General features: G+C 45.2%; 1 protein-coding gene across 1 annotated transcript in view; it reads left to right on the forward strand.

Annotated features, from left to right (window-relative positions):
* The window catches only part of NDRG3 (NDRG family member 3), a 53,959-nt gene that overhangs the window by 28,496 nt on the left and 3,628 nt on the right, over positions 1 to 21,835 (forward strand). The window contains exons 4-15 of the mRNA XM_082773272.1: positions 11,288 to 11,393; positions 12,096 to 12,216; positions 13,301 to 13,363; positions 13,689 to 13,749; positions 15,422 to 15,508; positions 16,032 to 16,088; positions 17,272 to 17,375; positions 17,661 to 17,726; positions 19,291 to 19,342; positions 20,745 to 20,792; positions 21,487 to 21,522; positions 21,615 to 21,666. Coding sequence (XP_082629398.1) covers positions 11,288 to 11,393; positions 12,096 to 12,216; positions 13,301 to 13,363; positions 13,689 to 13,749; positions 15,422 to 15,508; positions 16,032 to 16,088; positions 17,272 to 17,375; positions 17,661 to 17,726; positions 19,291 to 19,342; positions 20,745 to 20,792; positions 21,487 to 21,522; positions 21,615 to 21,666 — 853 coding nt within the window. The remainder of the gene's footprint in view (positions 1 to 11,287; positions 11,394 to 12,095; positions 12,217 to 13,300; positions 13,364 to 13,688; positions 13,750 to 15,421; positions 15,509 to 16,031; positions 16,089 to 17,271; positions 17,376 to 17,660; positions 17,727 to 19,290; positions 19,343 to 20,744; positions 20,793 to 21,486; positions 21,523 to 21,614; positions 21,667 to 21,835) is intronic.

The raw sequence follows: 21,835 nt of genomic DNA on the forward strand, positions 1-21,835 counted from the left end.
AGTGCTCCAAATCTGAAGTCACATTAGATGTGTGCAGTGGGAGCCCCAGAGGAACAAGCAGCAGCCATTGACTTGCACGTGCCCGGTGCCGTTGGAGGAGCTGCCAGGGCAGCCTGCAGCTGTGGAAAGGGGCTTGGGAGCACCGAGCCGGGGAAAGACGTGCGTGTTGCTTCTCCCTGCTTCAATTTAGATCAGCATTGAGCTGGTGGCCATGGCAACAGTTGGGCAGGAGATGAGATGTTCCTTCCAGGAGCCCACTTGGTAATTCATTTAGTTTGTGGGTTTTTTATTTTATTTTATTTTTTATTTTTTCACCAATAAGTTGCATAGCCTCTCTTGCAACTGCAGATGTCCCAGCCTCACCTTCCTCCACTTTGCCTATATGGTGTGGATTCAGAGAAGTCCTGGCCTGGCCTGCCTGGCCAACCTTTAAAATGTCACCAAGGGCTGAGTGAGCTCTGAAATCTGTTGGAGCACATAGATGGAGGGATGGCTCCTTGGATTTTATGTCTCATTTGCTAACAGACTTGGAAGAAGAACTTGGAAGTCGAGCTTTTGTCTGTGCAAAAATTACTGCTTGCTTTTTGATCTAGTAAAGCATGGCTGGCTGACATATTCAGACCCCCATGGAACTGATCCAGTTTTACTTATTCGTGTTTGAGACTTAAAATTGCTTCCCAGGACCAGATCTGAGTAAAGTTAACACAGCAAACATACTCCTGCTTCTGAAGTTAGTTACTCTGGGTTTATGTGATAACAAAGAAGCTTTTAGCCTGGCTGCATCATAATAGCTTTCAGATGCAGGTGCCCTGATTTTCTTGTATTGTTTATCTGCAAGCAAGCACAGTTAACCCTGACAAATAACAGATTGCCTGGGCATCAATTAAAATAACCCCAAAGTAATCTGATAACCAATTGCAATCTTCATAAAGAGGAAAGCTAGCATGGTGGCTTAGGGATCTTTATCGATATGAATCTAGGCTATTCTCAGAAATAAAATGTATTAACCTAAATCTGCGACCTACATTTTGCTTAAAAGCTATTTGAATCCTAATGAAATCTAGGCTTGACTTCTTCTAATGTTAGCAGGCAGATGGTGGATTAAATGGTCTGGTTTGCTGGTAGACAGATGGTGTGGTGACCTACACAGTTAATAGAGCTGTGCTTGTGCTTTTATTATCTGCAGACCTTCTTCAGCTGCTTTGAGGTGTTCAGAGTTAGCCTGAAACTCTCCCCTTTTATAAGATGTTCTGCTTAAAAAGCAGTGAAGGCATATATAGGTATATTTGTAAACTATCCAATTCAGTCTTTATGTTTCATTCTGACACGAGCTACCATTCAGTATGGTCCCTAGCTAGTGCCTCCCCTCTGCTGCCTCCCAGCTGTGGGAAGGGAGAGGAGTGCTTTGCTCTCCAGCACACACCACACAGAACCACCTCAGAGGACCTGGAGTGTGGAGAGGTGGTTGGGATTTGGCAGAATATTTGTAGAAAGCTCAGAAGTTATGAAAGAAGTGGGGATAAGTAAATCCGGGACATGCAAAGTTCAGCTGAAACAGAAGAGACGAGGCAGGCATAAACCCACAGGGGAAAGAAATTAAAACTTCCTTGTTAACAACAGAGCCCACTGAAGATTTTTTTGCCACTTTTCTGTATTGGAAAGTACAATTTTTCAATAAACACGTTTCTGCTAATGTAATTTTGGTGAAGTGTTTCCGTAAGTACATGTTTTAATCTTTTCAATCTTGTTTATTGGAAGTTTTCCTATCCTTGTCCAGTCTCTTTGCTTTACTTTTGCTTGCTGTGCCGTAAGAGTTGGTCTTCTGCATTTGAGAGGTTATTGGAAATACCACATCATGGGTATATGCTGATGTCATGGACGTTAAGTGGAAACTGGTTTCATTTTCTAATGAAATCATTAAAGCCAGCTTGTGATTGCTACACAGCAGCCTTGAATACAAGATGTTTTAAAGCATGTCCTGTATGTTGCAATGAAATAATATGCAACTTCAGCACTTTGAGGAAGGGTTTGCTTTCTCTGTACAAATCCCAGGGGAGCTGTTCTCACCAGCATCAAAATCTCTTCTGTAGGATATTGAAGACCATTGTGTTCCAGATCTGTACAACGAGTTCTTTTGTTCTCTTGTTCAAAGTGCTAGTCTGAAATTAATTACAATACAGAAGATGTTTTGATCTAGCAAGAAAGTTTTTTTATGCCTACTAAATTAGAAGCTTCCCCTATTTTTTTTTTTTAGTTAGCCGCATCAACAAAATACTATTATTGACTTCTGTTAACATGTCTACAACAAAAAATATAAAGCTAAAAATGATGAAAATAAAATAGATATATCCAAAACAAAATAAATCTTATTTCCTGGGAAGCTTTTCTCTGATTCCTCCCATCACTGGCTTTCCATCTAAAAATTCCCTTTTTATGTAATGCTGCAGTATTGAATTCTGGAGAGGTTTTGCTAGCTAGACTTTGACTTAAGCATAATTTTAATTTTGAAATGTATGATTGTGATCCTTCCATGGGATTTACTTAAACATTATTTTTGCTTTCTGTACACTTGCGACAACAGTGTACTAAAGAGGCTGATTATGCAGACAGGGTATTTGAAGTTCCTGTGGGTTTTATTTTTGTTCTGTCAATGAATTCTTACAGCAAAGGCAATGTATGCACCTTAGGCTGAGAAAGGGATTTGCCTCTTTCCTGTCTTAAGACTAATGAATGGTGTTTTCCACTCACAGTGATTGATCTGTTTCCATCCCTTATGAAACACCCTTTAATGGTGTTTCAGAGCAGCTAATTGCAATGCTATTTACAACTGAACACTGTTAGACACAGTTCTAGTTAGTGGGTGGGGACATTGAAGGTTTGGAGATGCAGAGCACGTCCCTGCATTCTTCTCTTCAGAAGATGTTAAGATGTTCCTTGTTTTGAGCAAGGCATGGCAATGTGGTTTGGCACATCTCACCTGTAGCGGCTGGAAGTGCAGGCCCTGGTTCATCATCCAGGTTGCCTTTAGGGGTTTAAGATGGTCTGTGGTCGCGCAAAATTGTTTTAGACTAGCCTTTTGTATTAGCATATGTAGGTCTTCTTTGTGTAGGTTTAATGTTTACAAGGGCCATATGTCTACTGGATGTGGCACCTGGAGCTCACTGCTCAGGGGATGGAGGCATCGACCTCGTCTGTTTGCAGCCCCCGGGGAAGGCTGCAAGCTGCTGCTCCACTGACACAAAACCATGGTGTGAAGTTCTGGGAACAAGGCTTGGGCTTACTAGAGCTGACCTCCAGGTTATCTAATTCACTTTGAGCTATTACTGATCTGGCAGTACTGGCAGTTCCAATTTCCTACATTATCTGGGGAAGGGGGCATTTACCCTTGGAGCAAGGAGAAAGAAGCACTGCTGGGTGCCTTGCTCATGACACTGGATACATTACTGGAGGACAAGAAAGTTGTGGCTTCAACTGCTTCATGTAACACAGGCAGGGCAGGAGATGGAAAAGCACAATCCTGCCTTTGCTCCTTTCCTGACTTGTAGATATTCTCATTAGTTTTTTAGTTTTTATCACTCTCAATTATTGTGTGGTTTTAAGAGCTTGCGTTCTCTGATTTGGGAACACACCCAACTCATCAGCTGTACTCCTGTTATAGGTCACTGGATGTCAGTTCATTTGACTGCAGAGCTGTTATCTGGCAGGATCTGTTTTGGAGATGACTTTCCATTTCTCTCTGGGCAGACAGGGCATTAGAAAGGGTTACAGACACGTAGGTCTGTCCTTCAGCATCATGTGCCTTGCAACAGCAGTTCACAAAAGCTTGTTTGTATATAAAATAGTAGACTGGGGATAGCCCAGCACCACCTTTGTCCCCTGATGCCTTCATGTTTATGTAACCAGATTACACACCCTGTTCTGCTGCTGCTCTTGGTTCTCACCCAGCATTTCTCTAATTTAAGATTTAATCCAGTTACACAAAGTACTAGAAACCGTAGCCTGCATGCATAGATGATATTGTGTTTTCTATTAATAAATTTCTGCTCTGTATGGAAATGAATAATTTAGTTCAAGATGTTGCTTTGAATCTGATTTAGGCTTGCTTCCCACGCAGCCGTCTCCTTCAGCCCTACTATTTCCAAAATAATCTTGCACAGAGAGGAGGTGGTAAGTACTTACATACCAACTGCGTTAAGGTCTGTGGTACTGTAATGATAAGAATTACCAGATGGCAATGCTTCACCATCTTACATTTTTTTCCTTAGCTTTTAGGCATAGTTTGTGTTGTTGTTTTAGTAATGTGTAGAAATTTGAGGGCAGCTGTTGCAAAGAGCAAGACAACAAAATACCTACTTTAATCTCTTCATAGTCAATAGCTGTGATGTGTTACCCCAGGAACATTCTGCAGTTCTTTTCTGCAAGCCTTAGCAAAGATGACTCAAGTAAGTGATCTGTAGCTACTGTTTCACTGAAACAGGGAAACCCCATCTGAGTAATCTGCCCGTCGTCCACCCCACAGTGAAGTAGCAGTGGCAGGTTTCTCTGCCTTAGGTAAGTGAGGACCTGAGTGTCCTTAAACTGAAAGCTCTGAGGGGATTTTTCTAGCCTCTGCTTGTACAGAGGGCAGAATGTAAGTAGCAGATACCCTGCTGCTCTGTGTTCTGCCAGAGCTGAATTAAAAAATACATATATTGAAGAGATTTCACAGATGTGTTCTTCGTTGTCAGTCTCCAGTTTAAATCACTTCTATTTTTTTTCAAGGGAATTAATAATGAACTTTGAGCAGCCTCCTAGTGTGAGGTAATGCTAAAAAGGAAACTTAATAAATTAGTTGTGAAAAGCACTGGTAATACGAATTCTCATCATTAATCATTCCGACTGTGAGACAAATGGTTTATTTCAGACTTTAATAACTTCTAAAGCTTAAGCTCTGGATCCTGCTCAGACCTGTAGCTGAGGGAGTGTGGCTGGAATTTGGGCTGCTGCAGTCCAGCACTCAGGTCCCTTTGTTCACTGCCTGGGGTCTGGAGCTCAAGGCAAGCCATGGACATCTCTGGAGCTGCTCTTGAGTGCCTCCTTCCCTCAGTCAGAAATGTTATTTCTTAATATTCAAAATCTTCTGTGGCATCTGTCACTGGCACTGTCATTGTTTCCCTTTCTAGCCAAAAGCAGCAGGTGGCAGTCAGAGAATGTCCCCCCATTTGAGCTTTTGTCACATTGAGTATGTGTCCACTTCTTATCGTCATCAGTCTCACAGTAAATTTATATTTTGGCAGTCATATTTAGATACGCATTTTCTTCCTCTGTTTAAGGATCATTCAAAGATGTTAAGACCAAATAGGATAACATAACAGTCTAGTCTGACCTTCTGCAAATCCCCAGCAAGGAGTACATCCCAGCAATTCCTATATCTGTTTAATCTCAAATGTTTTAAAACTGCTGTTGGGTTGTATCTTACCTCCTTCTGGTGCCTGAGCCTTTCAGGAACACACATTTCATTTTCTGAAGTGATCCTCAGGAGCTGGAACCAAAAAATACATAGCAAAAGTCAGGACTTTTGGAGATAGTTGGTAGCATTGCTGGCCTTTCTCTGGCTGCTGTGTTCTTCTGCCCAGCCCCTACCTAAAAGTATTCCTTAATGGCATAGCTAAGGCAAGTCTGCTGCCACACCTGCCCTTGTGGTGCTGGTCTTCCATCTGAATGAGAGGTCATATAGCTGCAGGGTGCCTTGTTTTGGTTTCCCGTTGTAGTGAGGAAACAAAGCCTGCCCCACACCCTGCTTACAGATGTCTGTGTGACCATCAGCTGCACTGGACATGGGGAAGAGCAGAATGATGAGGGAAGCTCTCCTTTCAACAACACTTCATCAAGTCAGCCAATTTGTAATGAGAAATTACACCAAAAAATCTCAGTTTTTATTTGTTTCTGCCAATAGTTACTGTATTCTTGTCTGAGATCACAGAAGAGAGTTGAGGACCCTGTTGTTGGACACTTATCGTGGGACACTAATACCTGGATAGAGTACATGAGAAGGTGAGGGTAGATGCAGGTGTCAGAGGATGCAGATGGGTGTTACAGGAAGCTTGTTGATCTGATTTGGCTCTAACTTATGTCAGCGAACACCATAGATTTCCCTTAGGCTGAAATACCAGGCTCAACTAGGAAATGTATGTTTTGTGTGTAGTTGAAGAGCTGAAGCTTCTTCCCAGGCTTCTCTGTGTCAAACAAGCAGATGTGACAGTAGGACATGACACCAAGACTCCATTTTTAGATTCAGACTTCTGTGGAGCAACAGTGTGGAGCCCCACATTGACCTGATTATGAGCAGAGTGGAGAAACATGTTCAAAACATTTGTCTTTAAAGAGCTGTCGTGTGATGGGAACCGTAATGTGCTTAAGGTCAACATCTGTCCAGAGTGAAGAAAAAAAAAAAAAACAACATAGGAAAACTTAACTGTTTTCATGCTCAAAAGTTCAAAACAAGCACTGCATAGAAATGGAAAAGCTTATTGAAAATAAGTGAGGCAGCTAAGAACTGAAACACTGCAGCAGCTCTGAGACTTTTAATGGACAGCAAAATGGAGGCAGAGAGCAAATGCCCACCATGTGTTGTGGCAGATATGAGAAGTGGTGCAGGGAAGCCAGCACAACTAAAGAGAATAGCATAGAGGCTATTGAAAACAAAAAAAAAGCATTTTTCAAAAAGCTTGTGAAAATGAAAAAGGTTATAAACTATAGCAGATTAAGCATGAACAGAACAAAGCAGACACAATCAGATGTGGAAGCACGTGAGAGAGTTTGGGTAGTGATACTTTATTAATTTTCATTGTCACTTGAGGTCACTAGAGGAGTACCTTAGAGGCCTTTGTTGGGACCTGTGCTGCTTAAACATGTTCTTAAGTGATCTAGAAAAAATGATGAATGTGCAATGGCAACTTTTATCTGCCTTTGGATAAATGCAAATATGGTGCACATTGAGTACACACTGGAGCACATTGTTCTGCTGCACATCCTGCAGCAGAACATCAGAGTGGGCTCAGGACTGATGATAACCCCGAGGTGTATGACCTTAACATTACAAGAGATGAGTGAAAATGTCAGCTCGGGGCTTTCAACAAAACAAATCAATTCTTGTTTATCAGGAACAGAGAACAAAGCAACCTCATTGTGCAAACGTGTAAATCCACAGCATGCCCATATTGGACATACTGCCAGTCCCCCAGCTCAGGACAGAACACAACGGGGGGAGAACAACAGCACAGTCAGACAAAAGCTGCTGCACCAAGACCAGCCAAACAGGGCAGAGTGTATTAGCCCAGAGAAGGGACTGATGAAGGGAAATTGCAACCATGAAGCATGACAAGCTGATAGGTGGTGCTGTTGTGGGAATGGAATCGGCTGTTCCCTGTCCTCCAAACCAAGGACTGGGGAGTCTCAGGTGAAGCCAGCAGACAAAAGGTGCGGGAAAGCAGGTATTCCTCACCCCACACCTTGTTGAGCTTTGGCTTTTCTGGTGATAGGGTGACTGACTGCAAAAGCCAGTTCAGAAAGTCTCTTTTGACCTACAAGTTGTTGGAGGTTGGGAAAATTAAGTTACAAGACACAAGTTTTTGAGGAAGTGTCACTACGTGATTGCTCTAGTCTATTTTTCCAAAGTACCCACTCTCAGTCAGACTCGCAGGGGTGGTTGGACCTTTGGTATGACCAGCCCCAGCTGCCCTGCCTAGCTTCATCCCTCCTGATCCTCCTCCCTCATGGCTCATCTCATTCATGCCCCAAGGGCACTGCTAGTTTTTGGAGCAACTGTTCCCAGCTCTGGTTTGGGTTGATCAATAGTAGCTGCCCACACAGAATCTGTTCCCTCTCACCAGCAGCACTCTCCTATCGGCACGCTTGCATCACGGCTTGGTGCCCATGGCCAGCAAGAGCAGGCTGTGGGGAGCAGGGCTGCCTCTGCTGCTGAGTTCCCATTTACAGCACGTAGCCTGCAGCTGCTGTTTCTTTTTTAACCTACTGTATGAATGAGGGCAGAAGATAAAATCTCTTCAGAGAAGCCTCTGATAAAGTTTCCAGTCCTTAAGTGAAAATTAAATTTTATTGAGTATTTCAAAACGCAACCATAGATCATCATCATCTCTTGCCTTCACCTTCCTTATTTTGTAAATAGCACATTTGTTAAATCAGGCAGTCTCCTGGCCGCATCTTTGCCACCTGCCTTCTCCCATCACTCCTTCCCTGCACTGCAGATGACTGTTCAGACAGACCATTGCGGGAGTTTGACAGCTGCAAGGTAGCAGTCCTTGAATCTCCATTCAGACTACACTGGTGCAGCGTGTCAGAGCTGGCCTTAACAGAGACCAGAAACAAAACATAGCTGTCTGAGAAATGCGGATGACTAGCTTCTGATACTTTCCATCATTGTGTTTCTACTTGAGCAGTGGGCAAACACCAGGAAAGAATATGCAGAATTTGGAGCAGTCAGTTGTTAGGGTGGGACATCGCACTGAGTGGCTGGCAGGGAGGGGTCTATTGCAACTGGGTTATTCTTCTCTGTAAGAGTAATAACCAAGTGATGATGTAATAACCTTTCTCCTTTTCTTGGCCAATTCAAGGTAGCAATTGTATCTTACAAGCACAACGACTTTTGTTGCTATCTAAAGTCTGTGACCTGGTCTCTATATTAAGCAGCTGTCTCATGCTATCCTTTGACTTTTCTATGTGGGAGAGCTATTTTGGAGAAAAATGAAAATGAAAAACCTCTTTCTGATAAACTGTCTCACTTTCCAAAATCTCAGTTTAAGCAGTTCACAAAGTTAAAGTAAGTGGGAGAGCAAGGATTGATTCTTAGCTCGAGGAAACTCTTTTCTTTCCCTACCAGAGAGCTAAAGAAAGACCCAAGGTCAACTTTGGGGAACGCAAAAGTGCAGGCTGTTGCAGTATGAAGCACATTGAGGTGCTTGTACTAAAGGACTGAAGAGAGGTGAATGTTTCTGTTTTAAGTATCTTCTCCAGTCTTTGACGTAGTGGATGCGCATGTGGCCTTACAATGACTTAATTCCAGAAAAGCCACTGAACCAATTTAAATTTTATTTTTTTTTAATATAATCAGCCATTTTGTTATTTCTGTGATTTTCTCACTGTTGCCTCAGGGTTTTGTGCTTCTGTTTGATAGTTAACCTTTTGTTGCTGTTTGTAAAACCCTCCCCAGTCCTCTGGAGGTGCAGCCACATGAGACAAGAGTCAGTACAACGGGCCTCGTGCTCAGGGCAGGGTTAGTGCTTCTGCCAGCCTGTGCCCTCCCATCTGGCTTTGAGCCAGCACCAGCATTTGTCCTGCCTCTCTGTGAGCTTCTTAACTCGTTGACCTGGCAGAAATCTAACAAAGTCAGATTAAAATAATTAAATAAATAAATGAAATTAATTAAAAAAAAAAAAATCAGCTGGATAGTTTGGATAGTTTCCTTCCAGGTCAGTGAGTTAAAGCTGCTTATGGCAGAGTCCTGCTTTTCATGGCAGTCGGCCACGTGGTTAGCTCAGATGAGGAGGGAGCTGCAGCCAGGGACTGCAAGCTCCTGCTGCTTTGGCACTTGCTGGGCAATTCCATGAGCTTGCTGCACTCGGCTGCTTCAGCTGCCTGCACTACAAATCACCGGCCTCAGCCTCCTCCAAAAGCTGCCAGTTTCCTTAGAGGACTTACTCATTCCTGCTAATTTCCAAAATGCTATGAGGGCCACTCCTGTGGCGGTGCTGGTACTGCTGGGGTACAGAGCAGGCCTTTTCCCAGTTGTAGCAGAGCAGCAGCTGAGAAGACAGGCAAGCAGCAGACAGCCTGGTGGTTTCACAGAGGCTTGGGAGGCAGAGACCAGGCTACAGCCTGGCTTTGCTTGAGCACACGTGCTGCAAGGACAGGCAGTGCTGCTGCCAGCTGCACAGTCCAGGGCCTGCTTTGCACACAAGGACTTTTCATCTCCTTATGCAGGATGTCTTGGTCTGCAGCCCTGTCCTGAGAACAAGGGGGAGCTGGATGGAGTGCTGTCATCCTCGGGCTGTAGAAACTCTAGAACCTCGCCTACCATTTTTTGTTGCCCACATCTAGTGCAGGCAGGTTACTGCTGCTTTCTAAGTACTCTGGCTTCTCTGCATGTGCGATGCAATATCTGCATGCAGTTAAAACCCTACCACTTTCTGAGGATGAGGGCAGCCAGAGGTGGTCTGCACCACAGAAATGATTCCAGCATGTCTTTCTGCCTTTTAAAGCCAATCAGGCAGAAGGCTTTGGGCTACCTCAGGTGATACGACTCTGGCAGCTTGCTTTTGTTGCCACACTTCTGAGAGAAGGGGAGAGACTTTGGGGCTTCCCAAAAAGAAATACTTCTGGGGAAAGGAAGGGCGAGATGAATTTCTGATGTGCTGTGAACCAGGTACTCTCATCTGTCCTATATTCGGTCTAATCACATCCAGGTTATTGGAATTTACTGTTAAAAAAAATCAGAAGCTTTGTGTAAACTTTGTGTAATACAAAATATTTTAGGCTTTGTAATGTCCTGTTTTAAGGCTGAACCATGAGGTTATTCCCTAAACAGATTATTTTTTTTAATATCAAGAAAATAATGTGTGTTTTTCTCAGTGTCTGTAAGTTAGGGCATTGCTCTCCTGTGACTTCTATAGATTAGAGAATGGACTTGTAGATGATGTTGGGTAACCAGCCTTACTGCTATCTCCACATCTTTTCCAAAGTCTGCGGTTATATCAGATCAGTGTTTGTCTAGATGTGTTTACAACTATTCTAGTTAAACTCAGACAACGTTACGGGCACTTCTTTGTTCACTATCCTGAGTCTGTGGCTTCTGTTTCTGCCCTGGACACGTATCAGAGCAGAGGCTTTATGGTCCTCTTTCTCTCCTGTGCAAGGCACTGTGTGAGCTCTCACTGCCTTGGGTGGCAGCACCCCAGGCAGCCAGCAGTTGGGTCTGCAGAGCTTGGGTCTCCTCGTTCTGTGGTGCCTTGCAGTTTCCAAAATGTTCTGATGTGCGGTCTCCAGGGTCTGGGGCTGCTACCAGCCTCTCTGGCATTGCTGTGCCCCCTCAGCCTGCCCTTTGGCACGATGATCCCAGGGCTGTGGGCTGCAGGCACGTTGAACAGAGACTTGTGGACTGAAGGGATGCCAGCAGTGGACAGGATGGCAATGATAGAATATGGATGAAGCATTTATTGCTGGCCCTTAGCTGGAGTTACCCATAGCACAGCCAGCACACGTAATGTTGAGGCTCCTTCTTCTCTCTCTGCAGGAACATGACATTGAGACAGCTTTCGGAGTGGTTCATGTCACCATGCGGGGCACACCCAAGGGGAACAGACCTGTCATCCTCACATACCATGACATTGGCCTCAACCGTAAGCCCTTGTATTCCAAGGACCCTGAAAAAGTGCTTGTTTATGTTATCAGCAATTGAGTATGGAGAGCAGTGGGACTGGCCTTGAGCTGAGATGGGATAGGTCATTTCAGGATAAAAAGATAAAGGTCTGCTTAAGAGAGAGCATGGAGCATGCCCCTGCCCTCCAACAGCCCCCAAAAGATGGGGCCAGGGTTAAAATGAAACCACCTACCACGCTACAGGGCTCTAGGTGACTTGTTGCACCGTTTAGTAGAGCTGTTCTCCATGAATTGCCACCAGGCATCAGTTTTCCTGAATGCTGGGCAGGTGAGCAAGTCCCTTGTTCAAAGCTGCAGAAGTACACTAATGTTTGTAGTGGGGTCAGCTGCTCTTACCATATCTTCCCACCCCACACGTGCTGTTATGTTCACATAGGTGCTTCTCAGTATGTGCCATGAATACCTGAGCAGGGCCCTGTTTTCCTGGGCATGCGTGCTGGGGTGATGTTTGCCTGCTTGCCTGCCCTCCAGCGATGGCAGTTAATTTGCTGGACCTCATTGCTGCGTTGCAGTCAGTGGGGCACGGCAGCACGGTCACCCAGCATCCCCTGTCCCACAGACTCAGCACGGGGTTGGGTTCACAAAGGTGTATGCCATGATGTGTGGAGGACGGATCATAGTAAAACGTCAGGTAACGTCTCATTTCTTTTTGTCTCTCACAGACAAATCCTGTTTCAATGCATTCTTTAACTTCGAAGATATGCAGGAGATCACTCAGCATTTTGCTGTGTGCCACGTGGATGCGCCAGGCCAACAGGAAGGAGCCCCCCCATTTCCGTCTGGGTAAGAGCTCTGCAGAGACATTTGTAGTTCCAGATGTTGTTGCAGTCTGGTCTGAGGTAGCTACCCAGTTTAACCTGACTGGGACTGCTAGGCAGAGTGTGGTGGAATATCAGGAGCAGAGGAAGATGAGGAGGCTTCCTGAGGAATGTGCAGGGAACTCTCATGTCACTGAGGCCCTTGCTAGTGGTACCAGCTCTCTGACTTGAGTGTGAGCCCAGCACATCACAGTCTAGCTGGTGTTCCTTGCTTTGTCTGTCTTCTACAGAAGCCTGACTGCCCCAAACATAGCTCTGTGTTGGTCTTGCTCAGAGGGATGAGATCTATGCTGTTGGCTGGACTTGACAGTATCATTGCAGAATAATCATTGCAGAGGGCCAACCATATCCTGGGGTGCATCAAGCACAGCATTGCTAGTTGGTCAAGGGAAGTGATTGTCCCACTCTACTCTGCACTGGTGTGGCCTCACCTCGAGTACTGTGTGCAGTGCTGGGCACCACAGTACAAATAGGATGTGAAACTGTTGGGGAGTGTCCAGAGAAGAGCAACTAAGATGGTGAAGGGCCTAGAGGGGATGATGTACGAGGAGCGGCTGAGGGCACTGGGCCTGTTCAGCCTGGAAAAGAGGAGGCTGAGGGGAGGCCTCATCATGGTCTGCAGATTCCTCACGAGGGGGAGGGGAGGGGTGGGCACCGATCTCTTCTCTTCAGTGACCAGTGATAGGACCTGAGGGAATGGAGTCAAGCTGCAACAGGGAAGGTTCAGGCTGGATATCAGGAAAAGGTTCTTCACCGAGAGGGTGGTCGCACACTGGAACAGGCTCCCCAGGGATGTAGTCATGGCACCAAGCCTTTTGGGAGTTTAAGAAGTGTTTGGACTATGCTCTTGGTCATATGGTCTGAATTTTTGGGTAAACCTGTGTGGTGCCAGGAGTTGGACTCGATGCTCCTTTTGGGTCCCCTTCCAACTCAGGATATTCTATGATTCTATGATAATCATCTATGTACTTTCCTGTCAGATGCTCCTTGTCTCTCCTACATTGGGTAGAACTCGGGGACAACCTCAGATGAGCTGTGTTGGTTTTCAGGTACCAGTATCCCAGTATGGATGAACTGGCTGAAATGCTGCCTGCTGTTCTTACACACCTGAAGTAAGTCTCTGAAAGAAAGTCAGGGTGAGTCAGCTGGATTCAGCCATTCCAGCACCTCTCTCTATCTCCGCTTGCAGTAATCTGATATGTTCACTGAGTTGTCCCAAGAGTCCTGAGTGTCTCCTAACCTGTGTAACCCTGTCTGGTTCTTAAGCTGGGAACGCTGTCTGCCACGCGAGACAATTTATGACTGCTGCATCATTGTTGTATCATTTTGAAAATTAACCATAAGTGAACAGCTGGATGCAGAGAGGGGAAAGGCTTTGCCTTTAGGGATGCTTCAGCTTAAGTTAGCCTTGCTGATTGTGAAATGCCTATATTTCAGCCTGAAGAGCTTCATTGGGATTGGACTGGGAGCTGGTGCATATGTCCTCAGCAGGTGTGCAGTAAGTATCTCTTCATTCCTTGTGACTTACATGAGCTGTGGTTTTCTACTAATCAAACAAACCATTTGTGGGGCGTGGGCAAAGCAGCAGTAATTCCAATAGGCATGCAAGGAGCCATGTGAGAGCTACTTCTTGACCAGATGGTTAAACTGGAGCGGCCAAACCTACACCAAAGCTATGCCAGGCATGGAAAGATTGTAATGTGATGTCTTTGGGTCAGCAGAACCCATCCTGTCTGCTAGAAATGGACAGCCTTGGAATGATTGGATGTTTGTAATTGAAACACTGAAGGCACCAGTGTCTTCACAAAGCTCTGTCTGCATTACTGTATGCTGCTTCCAGAGTTTGTGACACCAAACAATTGATCCAGTGATGTGCTGTGGGGATGTATTACGGACTAGTGCAGATGAGGAATGCACTTTTTCAGTGGCAGGGGATTTTGCACTCCGCCTTTAAAGAAGGGAGCACTAGCTTTGTGTTGTTACTTACTTCTACGTTTCTCCCTGGTGGAATTTTTATAAGTATGTGAAATCAGTAGACGTGGGCCAGGAATTCACCTGAGTCATTCAGGGATAGCTTTAAAAACAGATGCTGAACTCTTAACATTCTCAGTAAAGTTTTCTTGAAGTTGTTGAGTGCAGAGAGTTGCTGACATGTTAGGCTACTTACTTCTTCTTAAAGCCACATGCAGCTCCCCTTCCTACAAAAAGTTCTGTTTCCTCTTCCCAGCAGTCAGGATTGTGTCAGGGGAGGGAGGGCCTACATCAGTTTTAATCACCGATGTTCAATCTGTTGCTTACTTTTTGTATCTTGTGTAATTATGAGCCTTGATAAAGAAATCACTCAAATAAACCTCTGGCCTGAGCTCAGTGAAGTGTCAGAAAGCCCTTGCCATGCTACCTGGATTGCAGACAGCTTCCTGCTGAGGACAGAGTCGTTTCCTTCTGCTTAACTGATGCTAATCTGTGCAGTGAAGCAGAGAGTACAGGTTTCAGTAAAATTTCAGCCTTTCAGTGAGCCTAAAGCTTGAAGCTATCCACTTCTGTTAGATTGCTGCTTTTGTGTTCACAAGCAATTCTCAGAGTATTTTGTTACCCTGCTCTGCACACATGCCCCAAGGTAAACTGCATGGTGCTGGGATGCCAGGCTAGAGTGGGGACAGGGCTGCTGGCAGCTTGAGCAGGACAAAGGGGTGCCTTCCACTGCACCAGGAGCTTCATAGACCCTTATTCAGGCTGCAGATGCTTCGGGGACCTCAGCACAGACTCCGGTGCCACCTGCCACAACATGCTGTTTTGCCACATCTCTGCTGAAGATGCCACATTGGAGCAGGGAGGGTCACTGCTCACAGCCCCATCACACACAGGAGCCAGAGCAGGACCTGCAACCCCACGGCTGCACCAGGCATATGGGCACTAGAAAACACTGCTGAGGCCTGCTCAGGCTGCAGGTGCTGTATGAGCAGCTGATCCATCAGTGCCAACAAACGAATCCTTCTGGTACAAAAGGCCTGCTTTGGGCTAGGCTCTGAAAAGGTCACTGTCTGCCCCATTTAATCTTTATTTTGTCTTGCCTTGCTTTTACAAGTAGCTTTCCAGCTGCTACACCTACCAGTGTGTGCTTTTGTGGCTTAAACGATCCTTCTGAGCATGCTTGTGCTCTCTCTCTGCAGCTCAGCCACCCAGACCTGGTGGAGGGACTTGTGCTTATTAATGTTGATCCATGTGCAAAGGGTTGGATCGACTGGGCAGCATCCAAGGTGAGATTTTCCTTCCTTTATATATATTCTCTCCACAGTGCTTGATAAACAGTGTGTGGAATAAGGAAGAAAAGGCAGAGTACAGGAATTTGTCATTTTATGTCCAAAAATGCACAATCTCATTTCTGTCACTACTGTGTCCTCAGTCTGGGTGTGGCACGACCTCCAATTTAGAAAACTGCATGGAGATGAATGGCTGCTAAGCATGCACTTACCTCTCCTCTGATTTAGTACTTGTGCTTGCAGGCTTCATTTGGCTTATGCTGAATGAATCTTTTAATTATTCTGATATTCTGGCCACTTACTGTTATCAAGGCTTCACAATTCTGGAGGGCTGTCTGTTCTACGTGCTTCTTTGAAGCCTTGCACACCCATCCTATACGTCAGGCGTTTTGTTGCTTATATTCCTTGAAATTTTTTTGTTGTTGTTATTTTCTTTATTCTGAGGAGCTGCTTTGAAATTTGTAATGAAACAGCATTTTCCAATTCCTCTCTCTCCTTCTCATTCATTGTCACTCTTCAGTTTTCAGGCTGGACAACCAACATAGTGGATATTGTCTTGGCACATCATTTTGGCCATGTAAGTAACCAGTAGGTGTTAATGTTGCCCCTGCAACCATACATGGAGCTCTAACTTCTGTATATAACTTCTCTGAAATAGCCCTGCTCCATCAAGGGTTGCCATAGACTGTACAATCTTCTCTATGTGGCAAGCTTGCACCAGGACTTTGTATGCTAGGGGGAGCAAACACATCCTCATGCATGCGCTGACTGTCTCCAGACTCCAGACATGGTAAGAGAGTAGTGTCCCACACCATTAGTGCTGCAGAACTCTGTCCTTTTTGCTGCCCAAACAAATGTCTGCAGAAACATGTGTCAGACAGTTCTCTTGTAACCAGCAAAGAGGCATTTGATCTGTGGGTGGAGGACAGATCGGCTGTAAGTTGATAGGGGGTTATTGTACGTGTCTAGATGTTAAATTGCTGCATTCTCCTCTTCCCCTTTAGCTTCAGCAGAGGCAAAATAGCCCCTCCTGAAACTTTTGGCTACAACAGTGCCTTCTGTTTGGGATTTGCTGACTCCCAATCAGCAAGCTTACCAGGAAACTGAAAGAGGTTGTGCCTCATGCACACAGCATATGACTCGCAGCAAATCAATACCTGACCTGAAGCCCCCTCGTAACATCACATAATTACTGAAAGGAGTCATCTAGCTTCCTCCTGCTTAGAGCACACATGCTCTTCACACCCCTTCATTACGTATAGTGCTTCCTTGCATTCCTTTCTCTCTCTCTCCCCTTTTGGAATGCAATTTCTTCATAGAACTGTGTGTTGGGATGAGATTTTCCTTTGGTCCCAGTCTTGGCACTTACATATAAAGCTTTGCTTCTTTAACATGAAACATAAGTGGAAAACATTCCTAAAACAGAGTGATTTGTACCCATATAAGCAGTGCTGAGGCTCAAGAGCCAACTTATAGCATCTCAAGATACCTTTATACTCCAGCAGCAGCATGTGCACTACCATTCTTAAAATTATGATCACATTACCAAAATACTGCACCTTCACAGTCATTTCATGGGAACACTTAATATAGCATAGGTATTAATGCAGTCTGGAGTCACTGTCCCTGTAGGTTATTGTTCAGCAGTGAGCGATGAGTGTGGAGGCAGTTCAGTGCTTCAGTATTTTTAAGAATGTAATTTCTTAGACATTATTACATGTGAAGAAAATTTGTCTTCCAATTCTTTTACTTTTGTACAGGAGGAACTGCAGGCAAATCTAGATTTGATCCAAACATACAGGCTTCATATTGCACAGGATATTAACCAAGATAACCTTCAGCTGTTCCTCACGTCATACAACAGGTACAGGATGCTTTTGTGCCTTCTAGATTCAGAATTGTTCCCATACCCATCCTGCTCAGTAGATTTGCTATCATATATATAATCTCTGAAGATCTACATCAAGCTTGCCATGGATCCCATTTTCTGGCAATGACTACTGGGGCTCGTGTCCGTGGCATGACACGGGAGGTGGTTACCTGTTGTCTGGTTGCTGGAGCCAGCACACATGGTTGGATTTTGAATGTTCCCACTATAACCAGTTTCCTCTGACAATGTGATGGAGAATTGTTCTGCTTTGTCTTCCAGTCGCAGAGACCTGGAAATTGAGAGACCAGTTCTTGGCATCAATGAAAATACAGCAAAAACACTCAAGTAAGTTACTGTTAATCAACCTGTGTTAGTTAGTTAATATGCAGTCCCTTCAGCAGAAAAACTGTCACTGCTTCTTAGGAAGAACTAGACCAGCTGCTGGGAAGACAGTTCAGACAGTCCCAGGCTTTGGTGCAGTGCTGTCAGCCAGAGTGGAGCAGAGGCTTCTGGAAGCCCTTTCAGTAAGAACATGTTGACATTCCCCAGAAGATAGGGTCAGAGGAGTAAGAATTTCCACCCAGAAGCCACTGTACTTTCTGAGCTGTTAGTTTGATTGTTTTTCATGTAAAATTAGCCAGGTTTTTGTTTGTTGCTGCTGCCTATCTTCCCCTACTCTGCCCAGAAAAGTTGTCTGCACAATTCTCATAGAGGGATGGGGAGGGTATGACAGCTCCCACCTTGGCAGTGACTCATTAGTCAGAGGGCTAATAGTCTGCGCAGAGTACAGCTGAGAAGGGACAGACATTGGAGAGCAGTGCAGAGCAAGTATAAGTAAATTTTCAAGTTCTAAGCAAGAAAGCAAAAGGGGCAAATCATCACCACACGAAGACTGTGAATTGCAGTGCTGAGGCAGAATACCTGGGCTGGCCTAGACGCTGCTGCACAGGCTCTGCTGTTGTCTCCTTGGAAACTGTGTGGACTTCTGCTGCTGCCAGTCCCAGGAGATGCTTTAGCATCTACAGACAAACCCTCTAGATCTTGGCTAACCTGAAGTGGTAGATTTCCTTGCTTGGTCTCCAGGCAAAGCCGATCATGCTGCTCTCTGTCGTGCAGACAGATAGACTCATAGGGATCTGCAGACCCTTAAATAATTCCTATGGAAGTTTGGGTCTCTTTGCTTTTAGGCTTGCTCATAGGCCCTCAGTCTCACAAACCTTAGTGGTACTTCACTGACTGAGCTCTGTCATTCATGGCCTCTAGCATAACTTTTGCCATCTAGTCACCAGACCAAAGTGGGGTGTCTAGCCCAAACCTTTCTTACATTTATCTGTAAATGAATAATATAAATTCACAGCCACTTGATCAGTGGCCTTCTGGGTATGTTTTATGCATTGAATCTTAACTGTTCTAGAATTACAGTACATATAAAAATGGATATGAAAGCACAGATTTCTTGACAGAGGTTTTAATATCATGTTTTTCAATATATTCCCAGAATCTTTTGTGTATCTTTCTAAAATACAGACCAAAATACAGTGCTGGCCAGTAGCCACCCTCAGAGGCATTAAGCTCTGTTGGATGTAGTTATTCTGAAATTCCTGACTTTCGTTCCAGAGAGCATGCTCCCTTCTGTTGCCTGGGATGGTGTTTCTTTCAGCCCTACACCCATCTTTTAACACATCTGTAACAGTAGTGATAGTTGGTGTACATGGAGGGGATGGTACGGGTGCATATGCAAGCCACAGAGGAGGTTTTGATGCAAACAAAATGTCATGGTGTGGGAGCACAGAGGGATTTTGCTTAGCATTGTTAACGTTTCATAAGGCTGTTGGTGCACAGACCTCGACCTTCTCAGAAATTCCTTAGAAGCAATGGGAAGTAACATTTCTCTTGTTTTTTTTACCAGGTGCCCTGCCTTGCTAGTGGTTGGTGACAACTCACCTGCTGTGGAAGCAGTGGTACGTATACACAACCATATTCCTTGCATGACATGAGCCCCAGAGAACATTTAGAAAACCTGCCTTACCCAGCAGTGTTTTCACCTTGTCACAACTAGCCACAAAAAGTATCTCTTTGTCCAAAGCTCTCTTATAGTCCCCAGATATTGAGAACTGTCAGCCACTGGTGGGAGATGCAAGGCTTGGGCCGCCTAGTGGCCCTGCAGGGTAGCTCTAAGTTGAAGGTGGCAGGATCTGACTAAGAGTCTGTGCTCATGCGCCTTGGTTAGCAAGCAATATAGAGGACCTCTTTCAAGAACTTGGGTCTTTCCCTGAGGTCTGTCAGGCTACCCCCTGGAGTTTAGTTTTCAATTTATGAATTACTGTTCTCTTCCTGTTGTACTGAGGGTAACAGAGGTTTAAAAATAAGCAGTGTGACTCCAGCTCTGTTGTGGAGATGAGCACAGAGTTCTGCAAGAGCACTGCATCGCAGGGAAAGTAACACTTGGTAGCATCTCCTTCCTGTTGTTGTCATTGCAGGCACTAATAACCACTTCCCTCCCAGCACAGTTACACATGTGGCATGGTGCAATGCAGAGTGGTTGTGATGCCTTTCAGAAGGTGACTGTGGGAAGGCCGGGGGGTTGTGAACAAAACAAGTTTCCTTAAGAAACCTGGAATAGTGTGTCAGTCTCCTAAAGCAGTAGCTTGGACCTAGGAGCTGTGCATGGAGAACTGCAGGGCTTTTTCTGGTCCTGTTGGCTTTTCACCACTCTGTTCAGTCTGGAACATATGGAAGTCTGAGACTTTCTCTGAGTTTTTACAGTACTGGGATAATATTCCTAAGGGTTCTCATTGCCTCCCAGCCACAGTTGGGCAAGGATCTATAGTCTTCTGGATCTCAGCTTGCCTATCTAGTTGCTCAGGTTCCCAGCTCATGAAAATCTCCTCTTCTGGGGCTGCTTTTCCTGTAGGTCCCCACCTATTCTCTGTTTGCAGCAGGACTACAGAGAAGTGGCCATTTCCTCCTTGCCTGACTGGGGGATTGTGATTTCTCTCCGTGCTGCATAGCACAGAAATCTGCTTCCCTCACAGTCTTTCTGTCAGAGCTCAGGGGATGCTCCAAGGTTTCATGGTGGATCAGGTTTTGGGGATGCTTTCCCATAAATTCATATCCCCATCTCTCAGGCAGTGATGTTCTGTCCCTTGGATGGGAACACCTGCCTTTCCTCATGGCATCTTCCATTCATTGTTCTCTTCCTACGTGCTGTCTGTTTTCTTGCTCAGTCCTTCCTGGCTCTGGAGAAGCTCTTATTGCTTAAGAAAGCCATTGCCTTCAGTGGAGCAGATGCCCCACATTTTTCATCTGACTGTTCAAGATTTCTGTGTGATATCACGTACCTCTTACCTCCTTTTATTTTAGGTTGAATGCAATTCACGTCTTGACCCAACCAAAACTACCCTTCTGAAGGTGAGTACCATGCCAGAATCTTTCCAGCCTGCACAAAGACATATTTGTTTTGCTGAGACCAGCTCCACTTAGGTGTTTGCCTTCTATACATTTAGCTTCAAGAGGTTTCTGGACAGTTGCTCAGGGCTGTGTTCTCTCCTGTGTGGAGAAAGACTAAGAGGAAAAGAGCTTGTTGTCAGGGGGTCCCTGATTCCCTGATTTATGTCCAGTTCTCTGATATCTTCACCCAGCAAGTGGCAGGGAAGATCTAATGAGAATTAGCAGAGGTGCCCTGCCTTCACCCTGCTTACTGTCAGCAACATCACTTTTTATAGCTTTCTACAAGTCCATCCCATCCTCACCTATGGCTCCTCAGCATGTCAGAAAGATACTGTTTAGAAGTGTAGACCACCAGGTGTGGGGAGAGTGGCAGGGGGAGCTGGGCAGATGCAGGTTTGCTTCTGGGCTTCTAGAATATGGCCTGAGATTGCTTGGTAGTGCAACCTTCAGGATGCTGGGTTTCTTCAGCCACAAGCTCTCAGAAGACATATCACCAGGCCTTGCTTTGGTTTTGGAAACAAAATGATAGAAGCGTGCCTTGTGTCACAGTGCAGCCTGTGCCCTCAGCCTGGTGGGGTGGGCAATGCTGTGCCAGTCCTGGGGTTGGCCTGGGGTGGGAAGGACAACCCAACCTCCCTTTTGTTTCCTGTTGCAGATGGCTGACTGCGGAGGACTTCCCCAGGTGGTTCAGGTGAGAATTGTGTCACAGCTCTTCCATGGGATTTAGTTTGTACAAAGCCCCTTGCCCTGCTCACACTAATGCTGCACTTTTTGTTTCCACAGCCTGGCAAGCTGACTGAAGCCTTCAAGTACTTTGTGCAGGGAATGGGCTACAGTAAGTGGCAAACACAGTTTTCTGTTTTGGAGTGGGTTTGTTCTGAGGGGAACTCAGCCTTTCTGGTCCATCTGAGCCCATTGGCATCTGTGTCCCCACCCATGAGTTAGTGTGGTTGCCAGGACATCCATCCATGCTGGAAAATCAACTAGGGTGCTAACACGTTAGT

This window comes from Aythya marila, assembly GCF_965140915.1.
Source record: "Aythya marila genome assembly, chromosome: 16".
Taxonomy (NCBI): Eukaryota; Metazoa; Chordata; class Aves; order Anseriformes; family Anatidae; genus Aythya; species Aythya marila.